The sequence below is a fragment of the Mycteria americana genome, chromosome 2 (genome assembly GCF_035582795.1).
Source record: "Mycteria americana isolate JAX WOST 10 ecotype Jacksonville Zoo and Gardens chromosome 2, USCA_MyAme_1.0, whole genome shotgun sequence".
In the NCBI taxonomy this organism is placed as follows: domain Eukaryota; kingdom Metazoa; phylum Chordata; class Aves; order Ciconiiformes; family Ciconiidae; genus Mycteria; species Mycteria americana.
The window spans coordinates 107498355-107520342 of record NC_134366.1 but is presented as its reverse complement, the minus strand read 5'-3'; the positions used below and the strand labels follow the sequence as shown (position 1 = coordinate 107520342).

Sequence of the window (21988 nt, the reverse complement as noted above, 5' to 3'; positions counted from 1 at the left end):
AAAAACCCCTACAAAACCCCCTACTGGCTTCTCTGTTCCCCCAGTTGCTTTTTCAAAAAGTGCCAGCCTTCACTCAGGCTTGCCAAAGCCATGCCACGTAGGCTAAATCAATCATCATATCCCAATACAAGTCAAGACTATGGCAAAATCTTAGCCCTACTACTGATACTGGGTCTTTTGCCACCGTCACTTGGAGCTGAGTGAGGACTCCAGAGCTTGAGCCCCACCGCCGCTCTGCTGTTGGCTTTTGTATGTGTTTGACAACACGATCCTGCTTGGTGCCCCTGGAAAATAAAGCAAAACTACCAGCTGGCACCTTCAGCCTGGTGGGTGGCTGATCAGCACAACCTTCAGAAGAAAAGAGTTAGTCACTTAAGGAAAAGTCACTTAGAATCATGTACTAAGGACGTCTTGAAAATGCTTGGTGCTTCATACCAGAAGGAAGTGAATGAGTGATTCAAGTTTTTGCTGTAACAGCTTGTTGTAAAAGTCACACTGGGATAAAAGGAATCAGAGCACTACAAGAGTTTTTTTCACGATAACCTTCCTATTGGTTTTAACCAAAAGCATTGAAACAGGTAGCTACAGCTAATTCTCCAAGTTGATGTCTTGCTGGAGAGGGTTGTTGCTTAGTGTCCTCAACAGATCTTTTCTCTCGCATAGCCCTGGAAAGTCAACAGGACGTCTTCAGGTGTTTTCCTGATATACTATGGTATACAGAAAAAAAACCCTTAATTTTGTCACCCGTTATCAGAGAGTTGACATCCTAAGAAAAAAGGCACCAGCTTGCTGTGACAACATGCTTTTAGAAGTTTCATGCGTATCGTTCATTAACACCATTAGTTAAACAGAAAAGCATTTGAATTTCAGGAAAGTACAAAGTGCTATAATTAAACCAAACACAAATTTTAGGCGGTTTTAATAAATAAGAAATGAGAATGTACAACTTATTTATTAGGGGCTACTAAGTGTAACAAAGAAAACATGTTTAGTAAAATGTGACACGTTTGAAAGAGCTCAGGCTGTAAGAGCACTTGCTGCTATCAGTAAATTAATTAGATCCCCAGAGATCAGAACACATTTCAAGGCTCCTTTTTGTTTGCAGGCTTCAAGGTGTACGTCGTTTGTTGGAAGTTCTGCGTGCTGAAGAACCATGGTAGATTCAACAAAAGGAGTAAAAAAAGGAAAGGAAAAGCATTACAGATTTGCGGAGTGGGCTTGGCTCTGGGGAGGGGCTGGCGTTTCCAACCAACAGATCAGGCTGCTGCATTTGTGCCCATCTGGGACTTGCTCATGAATGTATTTTTCTGGCCTGGCCTCACAGAGAGTGCTGCTTGCTACCCCTTCCCAGTAGCCCAAAGCAACAGTAAGCTTTCTCAGCTACTTGCCCTTTTATTGGCACATCTGTTTACAAATGTAAAATGAAAACACTAGAATAAAACGAAGTGTGTGAAATGCACACAGATGGATAAGTGTACGCTTGATGGAATAAATTTAGGTGAATTGAAATAGCAGGGGTGTTGCAATTGCAGTTAAGAAGATAACCATGTCAAATGAAGGATTACCTTTCATTTGATGTTTCTTCCCTTGTGTGCAATTCTTCCCAGATGAAACCTGAACTAAGAAAATCTGGATTTCAAAGTGATTTCGCTACCTATTCGACTAGAGCTGAATCTTCATTAGTTTTTTTGGCATCTTTTTAAAAATCCCTTTGTAGCACTGGGAGATAAGGGCAAGAGAAGTAGATTTCAATTCTACGAGCTTCTCTGTGTCCTGCTTGAACTCCCTCTCAGCTTTTACTTCTGCCCAGCAATGCAGAACACCCTTTAAATACCATAAGCTTCAGCTACTTTCCAGCCATCCCTTCACTCCCTTTTTTAATTTCATGGCATGGCTTTCTCTGGCCACTGTAGAAATTTAGTCCCTAACTGCAGTGAGCTTCTAGCAGCACACGTGGTGAACTGATGCTTGTTCTCACAAGAGTGACCTAGCCCTCCCTCCCCCCTTGATTAACAGAAACCTTCAAAGACTTGGCACACGCTGCTGCAAAGATCATTAAAAACATACATTAAAAAAACAGGCCCGGATTATGATCCGTCTAGGATCTATTCAATTTCTTAATAGTCAGTATAATGAAGAGACCATTATATTATTCCTTTCATATCAGGATTTCCTGTAGCCCAATTTTACATAATTCAGTAATCCCACGACACAATCATAAATCCCTTGTTTAGGTTGATTTCCTCTATTGTTTGTGTTTGTGTATTTTGTTTTACACACAGAGACTTCGGATTTTTTTCTGCTGGACCAGAAAGCTGTGAATTGTATTTACACAGGATTAAGATACCCTTCCTTACGAATACCTACATACGATATCATATGCTAAAAAGGTCAAAAAAAAAAAAAAAGGTTGGCTATGGTAAATGAGTGAAAAAGTGGTCAAAAGAGGCGAGTGTAAATGAGTCTGTCGTACTTCAAACAGACCAAATCTTTCCCTGGAAGACAAGTTAGATAGACAAGGCAGAGACTGGGACTTTAAAATGTCCATATTGGTATTTTTAAGTGTTAATACTTACACTTCTGAATTTCTGGTTTGGCCATTGTGAAAACAGACATTATGTAAATTATAGGCCAGTTGAATCTATATGTTGCTGAGACACATTTTCTTTCCAAAGTAAATCTCATAAAATGTTAATCTCGAAAGGTCTACTTGGGGATCAGTTGTCAATCTTTCTTGAAAATCTACATTATGAGTCAAAACAGATCTTTGACAGCATAGTACACATTAAAAAAAGACTGAATGTGCTCGGAATCTCATTTCCATTTTTTATCTGTTAAAAAATAAAATATAGGTAAAACTGAGAACATGACACATTTGAACTTTTGCAGTGAGGCTATTTTTAAGTTAATGATTTCCCTATCAAAGACAAAAAGAACCCAACCAAAAAACAAAAACCAAAAGAGGAAAAACTATATTTTAAACTAAAACTAATGAAATTTATTCCAGCCATTTAGGGACCAAAGGAAAGGAAGGTTGTTACTGAGCATAAGATGGAGGGCAAGATGAGCACTCAAGTGGGGCCTTGACAAGATGGAGCAACCTCCTGAAGTCTGGAGATGAAGGGAAAGCCACAGGACAGACTGGGGGTGGACTGGTGGGGAAGCAGCCCTGCAGAAAAGGACCTGAGGGTCCGTCCAGTGGAGCAGCAGGTTGGAGGGCAGCATCACAAGAGGGTGGCCAGCAGAGCAAGGGAAATTACTGTTGTCCTCCAGTCAGCACTCATGAGGTCCCATCTGGAGCCCTCTGACCAGTGTCGGGACCCCCCAGTAACAGCAAATATTTTAAGAAACTGGAGAGGGTCCAGTGGCGAGTCACTGGGAAGGGTAGAGGGCCAGAGCGTGTCCTGTGTAAGGAATGGCTGGGGGCACTGGGCTTGTTCAGCCTGGAGAAGAGGAGGCTAAGGAGGTGACTGACGTTGTCACCAACTACCTAAGAGGGGTTATCGAGAAGACAGAGGGAGGCTGTTCTCAGAGTTGCACAGCAGAGGGGCAAAAGACAACAGTTGCAGCGAGAGAAATTCTGATTGAACGCAAGGAAATTATTCCTCAAAGTGAGAGCAGCTCAGCCCTTGAACAGATGCCCAGATGTCAAATCTCCCTTCATGGAGATGGTCAGAGCTCTCCTGGAGGAGCCCCTGAGCCACCTGAATGAACTATCCCTGGCTGCAGTGCAGGGAAGGAGCCTGGACCAGATGACCCCCTAGAGATCCCTTCCAACCTAAATTATTCTACAGTCCACGATTTCATTCTGGATATTACTTTCCCGCAGTTACAACAGACTTTAAAATGCCTTTTAAAGTAATATTCCTTCCAAGACTTACTAGATGTTGGCACGTTGTTTTATTTGGATATCTAGCAGTGCTTTGGCATGCACGAAGAAAGAGACACACCACACAAAACAGTGCAAGAGCAGAGGATATCACTCCTCGTAAGCAATACTACTTTTTATCTTGGAAAGATATTTCACATTTGAAGAAAAAAAGTGAGATGAAACCCCTATTCTTCAATTGATTCAAATGATTGATTGGTTAATATTAAAATAGTATAAATGGATATTATGTATATTTACTATAAATATAGATTTTCTTTATATTTAATATATAAGTATTAAAATGTTCTCCCTTACTCTGAGCATGAATTTTGGTATGTGTAAGAAGAAACTTGTGGAAAAAATGACCAGATAATAGTAAGAAGCCTTAAAAAAAATATGGAAATCAGGACCATTTGAAAATGGAAGTCTTGTTAAGAAATATATATATACTTAAGAGCTTGCCTTTCTAATCACAATATCAAGAAAACCCCAATCCACAATTAGTTTATATTACCAGTTTCTTTGCTACTGCTGCAGGTGGCTATTGTAAATAAATAAATAAACAGTTATTCAGCTCGCAAAAGATTGTAAATAATAATTTCAGTTTCAATCATATGCAGTAAACTGAGGCATCCTGTTGTTTAGAAGCTTTATAAAAATTACACCGAACGTTATTTATCTGAGTTTTAAAAAAATTCACTTGGAGTCCTTAATAGCCACAACAGTATTACAAATATTTATATACACCGCTTTCATTGAAGAAAGAGTTGGTTCAAGTGCTACACTGATGAAAAATATTTTACGACCCCATCTGTTTTCATTTGTTTTGCATTCAAACGGTATTATTTTAAGTGTTTGAATATTATTGGTATACCATCTTCTGATTGTGTACTGATAGGAAGATATGTTTATCTCTATCACATGAACAATCACTAGAACTGAAAAGTCCAGTCTGTGCTAAGAAAAAACTGCAGTCTGGTTAGCCTAGAGTGTATCAACAGCAAACCGTATGTGTTTGCGTTGGTGCCCCACAGGATTTACCCCATCAGCTCGAGGTGGCCCCAAGCTGTGTGCTGCCACCTCCATCTCCACTTCTCAACCCACCTTCATTTCCAATTCAAAATTCCAGCAGAAAACATACACCACCCTCATACTCCTATGTCTTTAGGCTTCTGGCCAGTTTCCCACATAAAAATTTAAATTCACCAACCTCTCATGTCCTTTTTGACTCCCCTGCTATACGTTTTGCACCATTATGTGTAATACATTGCCTTTTCAACACAGCAGAGGAAGGTTCTGGCCAGAGACACATTTTGATGGGCAGGGTAGAAAGGGAGGTACTGACCGACTGTCTCAGGCAGCAGTTCTTCCCATGACATATACAAACTATGTTTCAGTTTTGTCGCTAAAGGGGAAAAAAAATCACGGCCAATCCATGTGAAACCTGTTGTCTGCATCCTGTTACCACAGACCTACAGAACACCACTGTACGGACAATATGGCATAGTATGCCTTATGCAACTTTAGTGCATCCACAAGTGATTTTTCTATGCTCTTGAAAAGCCTGCCCATAAACTAACAACTCTTTAAAATACTTGTAAGTTGTATGAGAAAAGAAAAAAAAAATCTGGAGAAATATATTTCAGTGATGTTTCTTCAACCTGATTCCGTTTTGCATTTATATAAAGAAATAATGTACTGATTTGCATACAGTTGAACATTTATTTTCTAAGTATGGCATGCTGTTTATGGCAACCATCTCCTCAGACTTTATTTCTTTGTCTCAATCAGTCCACTTAAAATCAACACTGAAAATTTTTGCAGAGGCAGTGGAAATTATAAAGTTGTTTACATTTTTGCACTCAATTTACTATGCATTGTAACCACTTCTGGTTTAGATAGATAATGTTTCTGAGAAATCAAACAAAATGAAGATACAAATCTAAAACTCTGTGCAAAGCCTGAATTCTTCAGACTATGTGTGATCTTCTGTAATAAAAGCATATGTAGCAACTTTGATCAGAGACAGCCATAATGCTTTAATGCCAAGCATGAAAACTAAAAATTTGTAACTTTTTCAAAGGGGAAAATACAATTTAAGAGCAACAAAAAATTAAAATCACTAACTTGTAACATGGAGTGCATCTCAGCTGTGTACAACTGAACTTGTTTAAATTTGCTTTTAAAAAGCACCAAGATTTGGTAAATACACAAAATAATTTAGGCTTGAAGGGATGTGTAGAGGTCATCTAGTCCAACCCCCTGCTCAAAGCTGGCCCAAGGCTGTGTCTGATCAAGTTCAGATCATCTCCACAGATGGAAACTCCACAGCCTCACCAGACACCTTGTTCCAGTGTCCGACCACCCTCATGGCGGAAACATTTTCCATTATGTCAAATCAGAATTTCCAACTCACGCCTGTTGCCCCTCACACTATCAGTGTGCACCTCCAAGAAGAAAGGACTTGCTTAGACATCAGCAAGTCCAACTCTAAAAATCAGGAAATGCCTAGTGGTTGGTCTTGCTCCTGCTTCTTTGACGCATGAATGATTCTACGGTTTTCACTGAAACTATCAGGTGCCATCATTTTTTGCATAGGACTCCCACATCTTTCCAGGCCAAAAAGACAAACCACAGTCCGTAAAGAATAAAACTGTCTTAGCAGGATCTTCCCATTACCAGGGGAAAATCTCCCTATTCTGTTCTCCGGGCTGTTGTGGCTGGCCTGTTGGCAGGTCCTGAGATTTCTCATTAACGCCAGCTCATTTACCTCAAACGACTGAACACTCTGTGCCATGGATGTGTCCCCTTCCACCAATTCACTGTCTGTCCACAGGCTAATCATTTTATCCACACTTAGTTTCTGTATTCATAAAATGGGAGTACAGATATTGTTTCGCTTCTCAAGAGCACTCGGAGCAGAAGGAGCTGATGTTTGTAACATCTCAGACTGCACAGCTTGGAAAAGAGGACGAAAAAATGCATAATTGTATATTTGCCATCATTATTAGCATCTCATGACTTCTGCTCTAGATCATCTACTGAACGTTATGAGACAGTTCAGCTAACTCATTCAGTTACTATCATGAAGCAAAACTCTCTTAAAATGCTTTCCGTAATGATGCAGATCACTTTATTAAGTGTTTTAACATTGCAAGGGCTATCTAGGCCTAAGAAGCCTACTTGAACTGAACTAAATGTATTTTTTGTTTGTGGTTCAGTAGACAACACCTCACTATCCAAAAAGGGTACAGTGGCCATTCTCATGCCTTAAAATGGAAAATCAAGGTAGAAAACGTTTATGAAATTAGGGTGCTTGTATGATTTGCTAGAACTAGCCGTGATAGTGGCTGTAATATGGTGCAAAATCAAATTCCATAATAATATGAACCTAGCGGTGTTTATACAAGTCTGATGAAAGGTACTTGTGCTGCCAATAATTTTATATATGATGATATAGTTTTATGAGATTAAAAAGCTTGTTGAAACCCAACAGGAAAAGGAGTCAAAATAAGATGTAAAAAGCATTCTTAAGGGTCACTCTACTAGAGTTTCCCGAACAGAAGATTTCAATCCCATCTTGTTTCTGCCAGGTAAATAATTGTTTTGATTTTAGGGAAAAAAAAAAGCCAACTCCTAGCTTCTACTTATGCAAGTCTGGGACTTTCTATGTGACTTGTCAAAATTAACCTTGTGAAGGCAATCTATGTTAACAGAGCCCAATTTAACCTAAGTCTAAACAGACAGTGACTATCACTAAAGCCTATTTTTATGGTCAAAGGTACTGGGCAAAAAATGAAGTTAAAGTTGCTTAGGTTGGAAAACTGACAAAATTGGAAAAATGACAGATCTGATAGGTTGTGACCAACCCTCATGGGAATATCTTCTAACTTTTGAGTATTTTCTAGATAAACATCTTCATTTCCACATATTTTTTAATGAGGACTAATCAAAGAAATCTTAGAGGCAAAAGAGCACGCTCTTCCTGTTGTCAAGACGAGGGAGCGTGCCTTCATTTTATGTGAGCGAGATGTAAGGAATAAATCTTCCACTCTACTCAACTTTATCCTAATTCTTTTATAGATACTACATAGCTCAGGAATGCCAACTGTACAAGTACAGAATGAATAGGCAAGCTTTTACTGAAGTGGAATGCTTCAGGATTTATTTTGCAAAGCCAAGAGCACAATCTCAGTGCATATAACAAACAAATCTATACCCATCTTGCCAGTCATAAATGAAACAGACCAAGGCAATATTGCAGAAAATTATTAGTATTATAAAAAACCAGCTACAGCTCATTTGTCTCTCCACAAAAAAGCAAGCCTACTTTGGTAGTATGACATTTTATGAAATGTGAAGTATCGTGCCAGTATTCATGTGTACTATTACCATTTTGGCTTCCCTCGTGCGCTATGATTTAATCTTGAATACACATCTTGAGTATTAGCGCTAAGCTGCTTTACTGCCTGAGATGTCTTCATGCTGATATCCCATAATAAAATCTTGTGCAATTAAGACATATTTCAACAAGAGATGGATTCCAGCTGGAAGACAGGAGAAGGGAGAGCGATGCTTCCCCTGATTAGCGATGTTCAGGCTCTGTTATTCTCAGATGCTGTTCCCTCCATGTACACAAAAACGTACCATTCGTGTGCCTCAAACACCTTCATGTGCTGCCTCTGCAGCTGCGACCTCAGAACCCACCATCAGCCCAGACTCCAGTTAAGCTTCTTCCGTACTGGTGGCCAGTGCCAGGACAACGGCTGTGGGAAAACAAAGCCCCATCAATTAGATGGGACTTCTTTTACCTCCCAGCAAACCTTAACGCCTCACGGGGCTGTCTAAAGGAGCTCCTTCCTCCACGATGTCTCTGCCCCTTCTGACAGCCACGCAGAGCCTGGACAGCCAGGATATACTCTAACCATCAAGCACCTTGAGTAGGGAAATTTGGTGCATCTGCTTCTGCATTAGGGATTGTCTTTAAAATCTTCTTGTTTCTTGACCATTCGCTTTGAGCTCTGACAAGCAACTGATGTTGTTCATCAGTTTTCCCCTGGGTGCATCTGCGAGGTCAAGTGGCACAGTGAGTTTGGAATAAGTGGCTCAGGTCACCAGTTCAACTTAATGTTTAGGTCCAAGCTTTGCACTGATGGAAACAACTGCCTGTAATACTTCATGAACAAGCAGAACACAGAGAAAAAAAAATTCAGGGATGACTTATCAGTATTTATTTCACATTCCTGTTTGGTTTTGGGTTTTTTTGTTGCCAGGATAAAACAAATCAAGGTCCTTTGTTTGAAAAACGTTTGATAAAGATTCTCCAATATACCTCTTTGTTGTTTTCTCCCTTTACCTTGCAACTGCAGATGGTTTGTTCTTTATAGACACGACAAACACGTTATTATTAGACAGCATTAAGGCTTCAATTAGTAAGAACAAACATAGTCAAGCAGATGATCATGTACTTTTTCTTTTTTTTAATATTTTTCCCCTGTTGTTCAGTGATATTGTTAAGGAAAACTTATTACTTACCCAACATTTTCTGCATCTTCATCACACTCAGCCCTATATTTGCAAACTCCACATTTTGAGTGTTTTCTCTGAACTTCTGTCCCAGATCCTTCATACTCTAAAAAAAATAAGGTATTGTTAACAGAAAGCATGACTTTCATATTAAGCTCCGATTTTGCTTACCTAAATCCATTTGCCTTCAGGTATATTGTCAACATGAAGTTATCATATACTGAAGCTATTAACCTTAACAGTGCTCCCTATTTCAAAATCAGGCAATTGGAGGTTGGTAGAAGTGTACCAGTGACAAGAAAGCATCCCTGAAAACAGGAATGCTTCATTGATTGACTCTTCCGTTATTCTTATTTCAGTGATTTGTTGTTATTCTCACCCCACCAGACACACAACCAGCATTGACATGTGTCCCAGCCACATTTAATCTTAATTGGCACTGACAATATGTAAACCCTGTGCCTTTTAATGTCCTTGAATATTATGTAGTGGGGATTTGAATGCTATTTTCTTTGACAGTTTTTAATTACTGATATCTTTATGCAAGGTTACTGCTTGCATTTTTCCCCCTTTCTTTTTCCAACGATGGGATTAGACTGTGCTCATATCTCATATATGCTGTGGTATATTTTCCAGATTACTCTGATTAGTTGTACAAGACTAAAAGAAAAAAGTTATCTTAACAAGAAATTGGTAGAAATGCTATGTCCCCAAAAAAGTAAAATTAATGTCTCAATATTCTGATCCTAAAATGATCTGCACCAATCTTACTATTGACGTGGATATCAAAACTCTTCACTGAGTAAGAGAGAAATATAACTATACTCGTATTGTTTCACTACCATTAGTCACTCCTATTTTTTATTTTAACAAAGCCATAAAGGAGAGAGAGGCATTTGAAAAGCAGGAAAACAGCCACAGAAATCTGCAGAGGGAGTCGAGAACCATTTAACGTATTGCAGTATCATGGTGGTGTAAGGCTGACTCCACAAGGCTGACGGATGGAGATCAAAGTGATTCTCTTTCTCATAGCAGCTTCACGTGCTGTAGCAACAGCTAATCAAACACCACCAGTTAAAAAGCTGCATTTACGTTCTTTAAATGTAAATGGGAAAAAGAAATCCACGAGAGTCCTTCCTAATTTTCCTGGATCTTGGCTGAAGGGAATCTCTCCCTCCTACTTGGAGGCTGGGCTTACATGGAGAATAGTGCAGGTGAGCCTCCCAAATTAACTTCTGTCTAAAGCATGCTGTGCATTTTTCAAAGATTAATACATATCAAACTTTACTACAAAATTCCCACTGTAGAAATTCTATTACCACTCTTTTAAGTTGCAGTAGAGGTCATTTGCTTTTATCTTTACAAATGTACATCTTGTTTGATTTTTCCTTCTTTCTAGATACCACATTCCTGTGCCTGTGTCTGGCATCCTAAAGCGTCCTTTAGTGTCAGATTTCACTTTTCCATGCCAATAAATGACCCCCTACAGTTCGAATAAGTTAAACAAATGGCATTGCTCGTGCCTTTCATTCATGGTATTTCCACTTCTTTTGCTGTTCTTATGACTCTCAACGCCCTTCCCCAGCATGTTAACACCCCCCGGAATTACAGGTGCAAGAGCTGGACACGCTGCTCCAGAAGGGTTGTCATCAAAGCCAAATACCCTCTATGATATTCTTCAGTTAAAACATCCAACAATCATAGTAATTTTTAACCATTTTTCTGCACTGACCATTATTATTCACATTTACTTTATTATTCACCCTGTTCCCCAATGAGTCCTTTTCAGGGTCATCAGTCTGTAGGAGAGAGGCTGACATCGAGGAAAAATCGCCTAGATCCTGGACTTGCTACACAGAACTCTGTCCTCAGGCATTAAAATCCCACCGGCTTTTGCATCCTGTTAGCTCAGTGGCCTCTCCCCTGTTGTCCAGGCCTGACCAGTACTGACTGGTTTGCTCCCAGGTCACCAGTGGAAGGGGTCACGAGGCCAAGAACAGTCCCTAGAAACACACTCATTTTGTAACGATTCCTTAACATTTAACGATCCATTGATTTGCAATATTTTTGCACAGTAGATGTGCACTGTTTGGATGTTGTGCCCTCTAGTTACTTAGACTTGTATAAGAGATTGCCTTTGACTGAGAAAGGTTATGGTTTTGAGCTGGTACACTTACATAAAGTGTTCTGTTGTACAAATGCCTTTCTTGGAAAAGTAAGTTAAAAAAAAAAAGGTAAAATTCTCAATAAAGGTTCTCCATGAACCCATGATGACTGGCATTAAATATTTTCCCCTCCCTTAATTCTGTACTCAGTTGATTCTTCCACCTTCTATTCCACTGCTTTGCTTCTGATGGACGCCAGAATGAGAGGCTGTAGCCCGCCCGATCATCACATTTATCCTTCTCAAAATATTTGTACGTTATTTCTCATTGTTCTACTGAAGAAAAAGAGACCAAAAAAGTCATCATCAGCCCAGAGAATTCTTTACCACCCATTTTTAAAGCTTTCAGGTGCAAACCAGCCAGACCTGCTGGTTACAAAACACCTGTCTTCAACATTTGGTGCTTAATATCCTTCTGCAGTACTGTTAGCATGGAAAATATGTCATCATATCCTATATATACCTTCAGACTTGACTACAAGTACAACCAGAATGCTTTACAGAGCACTTTCGCTGCACTATTAGCATTTCAATTTTGTAATGGAGCTAAACAAGCAACATGTACGCACAGGCACGTGCACACCCTTCCTCATGGGCTTTAGTTCTGCTTGCTGTGAATGCCCCGACACCTTTTCATTTTCATAAACAGTAGTCCACAACTACTAGTTCATTGCTTCCATATGCTATTCAGTGTGAACTTCTCTCTCGCTCCTCCCCCCCCGCAAATTGCTTTCTCTGCCTTTTTAAATTAGGTTTGCTTTAGAAAAAGTGTGGCCTTTTTTCCTTGATCAGAACTTGCTGGACCTCATGTATATAGAATTATTTATCTGTACTTTATTTTGTTTGCATATAATAAACGTGTGCAAGTGAAGAACACCTGCACCTCAGATACTAATAATTTACACCTGTCAGGATGAGGTGTAATACAGATGAATGTGTATTGATGCAACATTTCCAAGTTAGGTGATAGCCATCTATAATTTTTAGAAGCTTCTTTCATTACTAGCTGCATGAGGTTTTAGTACTAGCAGCATGAGACACTGCATATAATTTAGACTGAAGTCCTTGAAGAAAATGCAGCTTTTCCCACCAATACAGAATAGATAAATACTGTTTTTCAGCCTGAATGGTAGCAGACATTTTCAGTACCCTACTTGTGTGCTGTTAAAATAAGTTAATCCATTAAGATGTGAGAGCTTAAGTCCCTCTGGTGCTCATAAGGTCTCCAGATAGGCAATGCATCCCTTGACAGATTGCCCCTCCCTTCTCCTTTCTCCCCCACATTTGATTGTTCCTAAATAGGTTATAGCCATTAATTTTAATATCCCAATCAATCAGATCTTCCCAGCAGGTTTCAGTAATATCAATTAGGTCAAAATATGCTCCTAAATGAGCAATCCAACTCCTCTTGTTTATTATGCAGGCTTCTAATGTTGATGTATAGATGATTACAGAATTTCTTCTCTTCACTTTCGTTGGTATCTTGATTAATTCTGTTCCTTGACATCTTAATTTCACGTTGAGTGAAAGCTCATTTTCCCTCTCTTTTCGGCTTCCTTTCGTGTTTCAGGGCAGCACCTCATTAATGCTCTGTCCTTCAAAAGAAATGAGGCACAAGGATGGGATCTGTGACTCCCAGTTGTCTCTCTGAGCTGCAGTGCTCCCTAACACCTCCCCTCCGGTCATTATTCCTCTGCAGAAGGTGGCCAGCTATATCTTAGGAGCTTCAGGGTAGGAGCCTGCAAATGGACAGTAGTGCTAGGGGAACTGGCCACCACTAAATTGCTTCCCTCGGCAACTCATTTGTGTGTTCCTACAATGGTAATATGGCTGGGTTTCTGCTGAGGGCTTTCAATCAGGCTTGAAGCAAAAGCATCAGTCTGTGTCCAGGTGAAGTTTGGTCTGCCCCAAGGCACGGCCTGGAAGGGAGCTGTGCGGTATATATGTATTTATCACTGTTCACAGTGAAGGGGGGGAGCTTGCGGAGAGCTGCAGCTACTCAGTAGCCACGTACAGAGGGAATAAAGAGTCCCTTGTCTGGGAAAGCCCCCCTGAAAACCAATTCCTAACTGTTTTGGGAGTATAGTGATTTTTGCTGTATCTCATGGGTGCAACTAATCTCAAAAAGATTTTGGAAAAAAAGGAAGGGCCACAGCAAATCCCCTTCTGCATCCTGAAGCACAGAAGAACCCCGCTGTGATCAGACTGCGATTCCCTCAGTACAGCTAGCACTGGAAATTCCTCTCAAGATACCACAGCCCACAGCACCACACATCACAGGCTGCAGTTCACTGAACAGTTTAGTGACTTATCCTCTCTTCCATTCATTTTTAGGGCAACTTTAATGACACACTTAGTTAAAATGGAGATTGTCCCCATAATTTAAAACAAAGTTGCAAACTTGCTCCTTTGCCTGTGAGTATATATTTAAAGCAAGTTGCAACAACTACTCTTAGCTATCCCAAATTTTTGGCAAGCGGTGTCTTCAATTATCTTGACCACGCTGCTGGATCGTACGCAAAAGCAATATTTACCAATGTGGAAGGTCCTCTTCTCTTATCCAACTACCCAGCTGGCTTAGAAGCAAAGCCTGGCTTGGTATGACCAGAGATCTATACCTGGCTGAAAGATACTTTCCCCGTGCAGTATAGACCATGCACTGCAGCTGTAAGCAGGCTCCAGTAAAGACATCAGCCTTTGAAGTTTGATTTTGCAAGAATGGGCATTACAGGTTTGACACAAGGATGACACAAGGTCTGTTTATGACTGAGGTGCCTGGAGGAAGGGAGTTTGAAGTTTGATACTCTAATCACAACCCAGCCAAGGTGATATGTTTGTCCAGTGGTTATAATGATAGCGTGTGCACTTTTAAGCAAAGGACTTGAGGACGTGCCCTGTAAGGCTCCCTACCACCACCGCCCATGTTATGTGTTAGGTGTTTTACACATCTGACAACTGTAACTTCTATTTTGCTTCTATGCATATGACGCCATGGGTAATGGTGGGGAAAGCTGGCATACTGTGAGAGCTGGATCGCTTCTACACTGCAGGACCCTCTGGTTGGAGAACTCGAATACCCATTGACTCCACTGTCTTGCTTCAAATGCAGCTAACTCCTTTTTCTCCAAAGGAAGACACAACAACTTCAGAGTAACCACCAGGGAAATTATGTGTCAGTAGATGATGGCGGAAAACAGAAAGGACAAGAAAGTCACCAGATGCCAAGGGAGGTGTCCCACAATCTTATGAACATACCAAATGCCGTTCTGCAGGCCCTATTCAGGCTGCATGAGATGAACCTGCCCTCATTTGCTATCTGTCACCCTGCACAAGAGGCAAGAGGAATCTGTCCTTCTGTGCCCCTGGCTCCAGCATCCTTCCGAGCAAGGTCCAGCCGCCCTGAAACCCCCGCTTAGAATAAGTTTTCACCAACAGAAGGCCTGAACATTCAGGCCCTTTGCCTCTGCCTTGCTGAACCTTTGGTGAAAACACAGTAATTCTTGCAAGTTTTAGTTTGGTGTTAATTTTACCTACAGGGAGTAGGATCTCAACAGAAATAAATAGAGCTATTTGAAACTAAAGTGATACTCAGTGACAAGCCACGTGATGGAATCAGCACTTAAATCTTTCTAAGTCGCACACCGTTATCGAAATACACTAAAAGATGTGATGTTACCTCCTATCCAGGGTGTTAATCACCATGAAGTTTCCGCAGTCATATTAAAATACATTAAAACAAATCAGCAGCATTATTACAAATTAAAAGAAAAAATATTCGAGGTTCTAAACTGTGTCTGTATACCACCCTGACTGTGTGACAATTACTGGATAAGTGTTGTCCCCAGCGAGGGGAAGGAACAGATGGCAGCCTGCTAAAAAGCACATACTGTATATCAATTTATTAATTACTAAATGCAATCTGCTAGACGTTCATCACAAGATACTTTAGCTATTAAATTTCAGAGGGATTAGACATTCAAAACAAATTATTTTAATAATAATTAACTTAGCTATATGTATTGCAAGCATGCTATTTCCTTAGCTGAAAAGCCTGAAATGATTGGGTGCCATCTGTCTAACTACCATTACATCTTTTTTAATATCAAAAGTGCATTTTGCTTAGGTACACAGATAAACACTGAACAAAAAGAATAAAAAATTAATGTTATGGGCATAGTAGGACACTTACAAATCTTACCCATGTCAGTTAATTACTAGACTACAGAGCCTGCCTTTTCTAGGACACTGATTTGTCTCTGAGAAGCTGGCTTGAAAAGTCATTACCATTTGTTAACTCTTTGATGGTGTGCGTAACACATGCTGATGGTTTTCAACACACCCTTGCAAAGGCTTAACTATATCACAAAGTCAACATCACAGCTGCCATTTGCTGGCAGCACCAAATAGAGAAAGTAAGGACTATCTGGAGCAAGAGGAAAAAAGGCCTTTACTTGGAGGGACACTGGAAGAATGTGCTCATTTACCAGGGACGGGACCTGGGAGCTCAGAAGAAATAAGGTTCTCCTTCAAAAGTTATTGCACTGTGCCTGGATGCCAGATGGAAGGTACTACCAAAAAAAGCCTTAGGAATAAGGACTACTGCCAGATGGAAGCAAATTATCTTTGTCACCAATAAAAAGCTTTCCCCTAAGAATCACTGTTCCCATCTGCAGTGGGCCAAAACTTCTAATAAGGTAGGATGTGATTGTAAATCCAAGCAGAATTTAGACCAATGGCTCCGATTGCCCTTTCAGTTGTCTCACTACTAGTTGGGCAATGTCGTGCTAGGATCTTTTTTAGAATATTGACCATGACAGTGGCTTTAACACAAGACTGAGGTCTTCTGAACATTGAATCTACTTCAGCTAAACGATAGGACTTCTACCTGGCTAGGAGTCCTGAGTGCCAGCTCTTTGTATAGTGAGAGCGCAAGAAGATCACTAAGATGACTGCTCCTTTTTAGACATTCTTGGCTAGTATCAAGTTGTAAACTTGAGAAAAAAACCCTATTTGCACATAGAAAGCACCTTGAAGAAAAAATTGTAAAAGCTCATCTTAGTCACATTCATGTAAACCTACCAAATTTAATCTTCCCAAGGCTACTTTATTGGGTCAACACAGTTCTTTTTACAGGGAAAACATGGCAGGTTCCACCAGAAATAAAAATTTTAAATTCTTGTTAGAAAAAAGAAAATGTTTCATGCAAGCTAGCAATCTACCTCCTTTATGTACACATGACGGCCTGAGGATCATTTTTTGTGCCCCGATCTACCAGTTGTGGAAGTACATCCAGCAGGTCAAATAGTGTTGCAATTTACAACTGGCAGAGATGAACATGAATCTGAGCCTGTGACTTCTCTTTCACCAGTTCTGCCTCAAACTCTAACAAATCACTGTTCAAACAAAGTGGATCAGGAGCCAGTTTTATGACTGTGTTCAGCACAGGGAAATTGCAGAATGATTCATAGGAGATTACAGAGAAAAGCCCATGTCTTAAATGCAAATCTGAAGGATCCCATCGTCTTCAGCTGTGACCTCAACTAAGCAACATTTTTAGGGCTGAGTCCCACTCTCTGACACTGTTTTCTGTAGAGGTGAAACATAATGGTAAAGTAATGAGGTTTCTGAAATTTCTCTAATTTCTGAATTAACAATCTGTTCTCTTCTTAGAAGTGGCTTCAGGATACCCACTGCCACAAGTGATCAACAGCTTGGTTTTGTAAGTGTAATTTTTATTATGCTAATTGAAGGTTCAGACTTCTGAAATTAGCAAAATGAGTAATTTTATTACAACTCTCTGTTAATACTGTGCTGTCAGAGCATAGAAAATGGAAATCGCTTATCCAGAATGTCAGAGGGCAACTAGACAATTGTGTCGCCCTTAAGAATTATACTCCTTCATCTCATTCAGGCATACTGAAAAAGTCTCCCACTCTTAATTCTTTTCCTAAAATCCAGTATCTTTGTAACAGCAAACATGATTTGGGAGAGAACCTGGATCAGTAGTTCCATGGTCTTTAGCATTTTTGTGGCGCATGGCAACTTCTAAGGCAAGACATTGTCTGAAACAGTCTTTGAGGAAGAGGATTTCTGTGGTTTTTTTAATCAGTTCTGAATCTACTTTTTTTTTTTTTTAACATAAAAATGAATGCATTTATCATCATACAGTTTGGGAGTAGGAGGGAAAATCTGCATCGAGTCAAGTTTCAGAATCATTAATGAGCTTGTTCTGTGTCTGGAAAATGAAAGAGAACAGTGTGAACCTCTAGCACAGATCTCAGCCGCACGTGAGGCAAGCAGCTAATTTCAGCAGTGGAGACTGTCACAGGCAGAGCTATAGCAACTGAAGAGCACAACTCAGATGCTTTCCGAGTACTTTCCTTCACAGCTAAAAATCTACCAGCAAACAGTACATCTCCTGCACAGCATTCGCAATGCTTCCTGAACATATACAAGCAGCTGCACTCATCCATTCCGTGTGTGCAAGCATCACTGCTGCATACACAATCACACTAATTGTGTGTTTAAGAAACACAGCAAACACTGATTCTGTGATTAACATCTGGAAATGTAAATCCTAGGAAGAAAACACAAATCTCTAAGCTAGCACGTTTGCTTACTTGCTGGCTCGCTCTCACTTATCCTTGCGTTTTTCCACTTCCATTACTTCTTCCTTGTACTTACGAGCAGTAGCTGTACCTAACCCACAGGGCACAGAAGCTCTCCATGCAACTTGGTTCCCATTTGGGGAACCGTGGTTCCCAGCCAAGGGTATGATACTAAACGATCAGTCTTGGCTGATTATCATATCTCAGCATGTCCTGGCTTCCTCGGGAAGAAAACGGGGAAGGCTGGTCCAGGAAGGAGCTGTGCTGTGCTCCAGTCAGTCCCGTAGCTGGAATAACCAGGGAGGCAGGACTGTGGTGTGCACCAGGGAGCACCCCGACCCTGCAGGTCACCCTCCGCCCGGGTTCCTGCCCTTTCGCCTTGTCTGGATCCCAAACAACGCGCCTCCATCCTCAACAGGTTCAGCATTCTTCTAGAAGTTTGGTTTTAATTCTAAGTTCCCTTAACTTGTAATACAACTTTGATATTTTTAATGTCTGCTTGTAACACTTTTACAGTTACTTGAAAAATGGAACAAAACCAATTCCAGATACAAAAATATTGTGAGTACAAAAATGTTGTTGAGTTTTTGGCCAGAGCAGAGTTCAATAATCAAAGCAACAGTGGATTCCATCCTTTGAAGGTTTGCTTTCAGATGCAGAAGATGACTCAACATGCTGAAGACCAGCCAACTGTTCTGCAGAACTATTACCCAACACCCAGTTTAGTGACGAAGGTAGACGGGACAGTACTAATTCAGTGTGTCGCAAATAGCCCAGATGTATCCAAAGAAAAAAAAGGTGCCAAGCAGGATTTTTAATTTCTGGTTGTTTAAAATATTTTTTCTGTCTAAAATTAAGAACTAAACCCAACTGTTTTCATGCTGAACAGAAGCAGGAACACTTCAGTTGGCCCAAAGGTGCTCGGAAGAAAGCCAGACAAACGAAGGGCTAACATCACTGGAGGAGGCAGTGGGTACATTGTCCCTTCTTTATTCAACACCCAGCAGTGCAGATACTCACCTGGGGCCAAGGGACCCAGATTCAATGCTTTCTGCCTGAAGTGAACTGAACCTACGTATTCCGACTCCCAAGACAATGCACTAACCACTCTGACAAGGTAGCGTGGAGGAGCCACCAAATCTCCTCAGCCGATGCCATTCTATTTTGCATAAATAATTAAAATTCATTGGCATGCTGAGTTCCAGCTAACAAAGCCTTTCTATAGCATGCATCCTCCCAACCTCCAGGCTGTCGCCTTCCTCCCACTCCCTTTGTCCCAGGCTCAATGAATATTTCAAGTGAGAACGAAAACAACAGCAGTGACCAAGGGAAACCCATTTTGGACCTCTCGCACCAAGAGACGGTGGATCTGGTTCAGTCTCCTGCCCCAAATCAAGCAATGAGTATATTCGAACTTGGAACCTCTTTAGTGAGCAGCCTAACCAAGAAAATGCAGAATGTTCTGTCCTACTTTTCTCCAAACTATTCATAAAATTACCCAAAGAATGCCCACATCTGCCAGTCGGCTGCCAATCTCTTCCAGGCCAACACAGTAACATTTACAAGGGACTTTAACAGGGATTTTTGTATCCGATTGGGAAATACTGAAAAAAAATTCCCAACGGCATTCAAACATTTCTAAAACTGTCCCAAAAATAAAAGTCAGACGTGGACTAAATTACTGTCATCTGTCTCCTATAAGAAGTGCATAGCAGTACGGAGGCAAGCAACGCTCGGCTTGCAGGGAGCAGCTGTAGTGGAATAACAGGCTGGGTAACGAAGGGGGAAGCAGAAGCAAACAGAGCTGGGAAAGAGCCTGATGCAATCTCAGGAAGAAGAGCTTCAGAAAAAAATCACCAGTGAAGGTAAGAAGAGGCAGTGTTTGAGGAGAAAATTGTTCCTTCAGACACTGCTCCGAAAGGAAACAAAGGCAAAACCAGCCATGGGCTAGCAGCAGCCCAGGAATTTACTGACAGCACCTTACTAAAGGGGAGGGAAATGCCTCCCCTTACTCCATACATGAAAAAAGAGGGAGCTAGCTCCTGATTTTTGGAAAGTTCTGTTGTGTTTAGGCACACAGTGATGCCACTGAGTGTTTTCCACAAAAGCACATTTTCATGTAGCTATACAAGATTTCTGATATTTCAAAGCTCAGTCCCATCAGTATGAACTGCAACACTTTCTTAATACAAACAAAGCCTAAAAGCAAAATGGCTTTTCCATGTCTGTATATATCTCACATTTTTCATTCCATATGTATTCTTGCTAGTAGTATCAAAGATAGAATTAAGATAAAATTACTTTTTTTTTTTTTTTTTTTTAATCCTTGGAAGAAGGTTAAGGTATGTTCAAAGGTAGGAACACTTCTACTGGTACCAGTAGTGCTACATCCCCTCTTTGAATATACAGCTTTGAACAGAAACAGAAACATGTAAATATTTGGTAAAAACAGATATCATACTGTAATCATTACATATTTTAGGCAACATGTTTGACCAAGGATAAAGTAATAACTAGACATTGTAGACACTAAGGAAATGAATGCAAGAAAAAAAGAAGGCAAGAAATTTATTGTGAATGGACATTTCCAGGAGCAAAATACAGGTGAAATAGGGATCTAAATATTACACTATATTGCAGTCAAGAAATGAAAAAGTACCTAAGTCAAATCTGAAAGAACAACATTGGTCAAAAGTACACTACAACCTATTCCTATGCAAATACTGTTCTGAGATGGTCAGATAACACTGCAATGTTAAAGCTGATTTTTAAGTTGTCATAATTTTTCCTTAATTTATGTGGTATACAGCAACCACGTACATAAAGCTGACACGCACATAGTAAAAAAGAAAGACGAAAAGCAAGTGTAACTGGGGTTTGGTTACTCACCTCCTTCTCCTGACCCAGAGCCGTTATCTGAAAAAGAAACAGAGGGGGAGAAAAAAAAGAAAGCAAATGAAAATATTGCTCCAGGAGCAGATGTTTGTTCAGGAACTTGTCCCTGTAAAACATAATACAGGTGTTACATTTCATGAGCCAGGTGTAAAAACAAACATCCCACATAAAATCTGGCATCCTTTAATACAGTTTGTCCATGCTTACTGTGCCCTATTCTCTCTTCCCTGTCAAGATCTTTATACTCAAGGAACAGCATCATCCAATACTGAAAACTAAATTGTTTTCTTAGCCTTTTTGCAACCGTTAGAGACTCAAACTTGTTAAACCCAAAACAGATGAAGAGTACAGAGTCTGGTTTTAGGAATCTCCTTACGAAGGTAAGTAGATTATTTTACTTTTTTTCACTCTCTGGCCCTGGGAGGGGTACATGAAGGAGTAATTTATAAATCGCCTGACTGCAGAAATACCGCCAGAAGACAACTGGTCCTCAAAGTAAAGTTGGCTTAAGTCATCTAACGACAAAATAGCTCCTCTCAGCTGAGACAATCACTTCATATAAGGATGCTCTAATGGCATAGTTATTTCATTAACATCAGACTGACTGGATTAGCATCTGATGAGTGACAGCTTGTGGCTGCATCCCCTTTGCATTAGCAGTTCAAGCATCAGCAGGACTTGAGCTTCCTCACCACCCCAGGCCAACTAACTCCACTTCAGAGCATTATGGAGCCGGATAGGGATTTTTTATGGGGATGTGCATCCCGCTGGGCAGTGCTCTGCACGGTGTCTTCAGCTAGCACGGCGGTAAAGACAAGCCCTTAAACACACACTCTGAGTTGCAAACCTCCCTCGGTCTTTCTTGCTCAAAGGAGGTGGAGAGGAGAGAATGGGATGGCAATTACTGCCAGTGAATTCCTCCCC

General features: G+C 40.4%; 1 protein-coding gene across 1 annotated transcript in view; it reads right to left on the bottom strand.

The window, feature by feature from the left end:
• Positions 1-21988, bottom strand: part of TMEFF1 (transmembrane protein with EGF like and two follistatin like domains 1) — a 125162-nt gene that overhangs the window by 18130 nt on the left and 85044 nt on the right. Inside the window, exons 4-5 of the mRNA XM_075494190.1 lie at positions 21059-21085; positions 9407-9503 (exon numbers count right to left, since the gene is read on the bottom strand). Coding sequence (XP_075350305.1) covers positions 9407-9503; positions 21059-21085 — 124 coding nt within the window. The remainder of the gene's footprint in view (positions 1-9406; positions 9504-21058; positions 21086-21988) is intronic.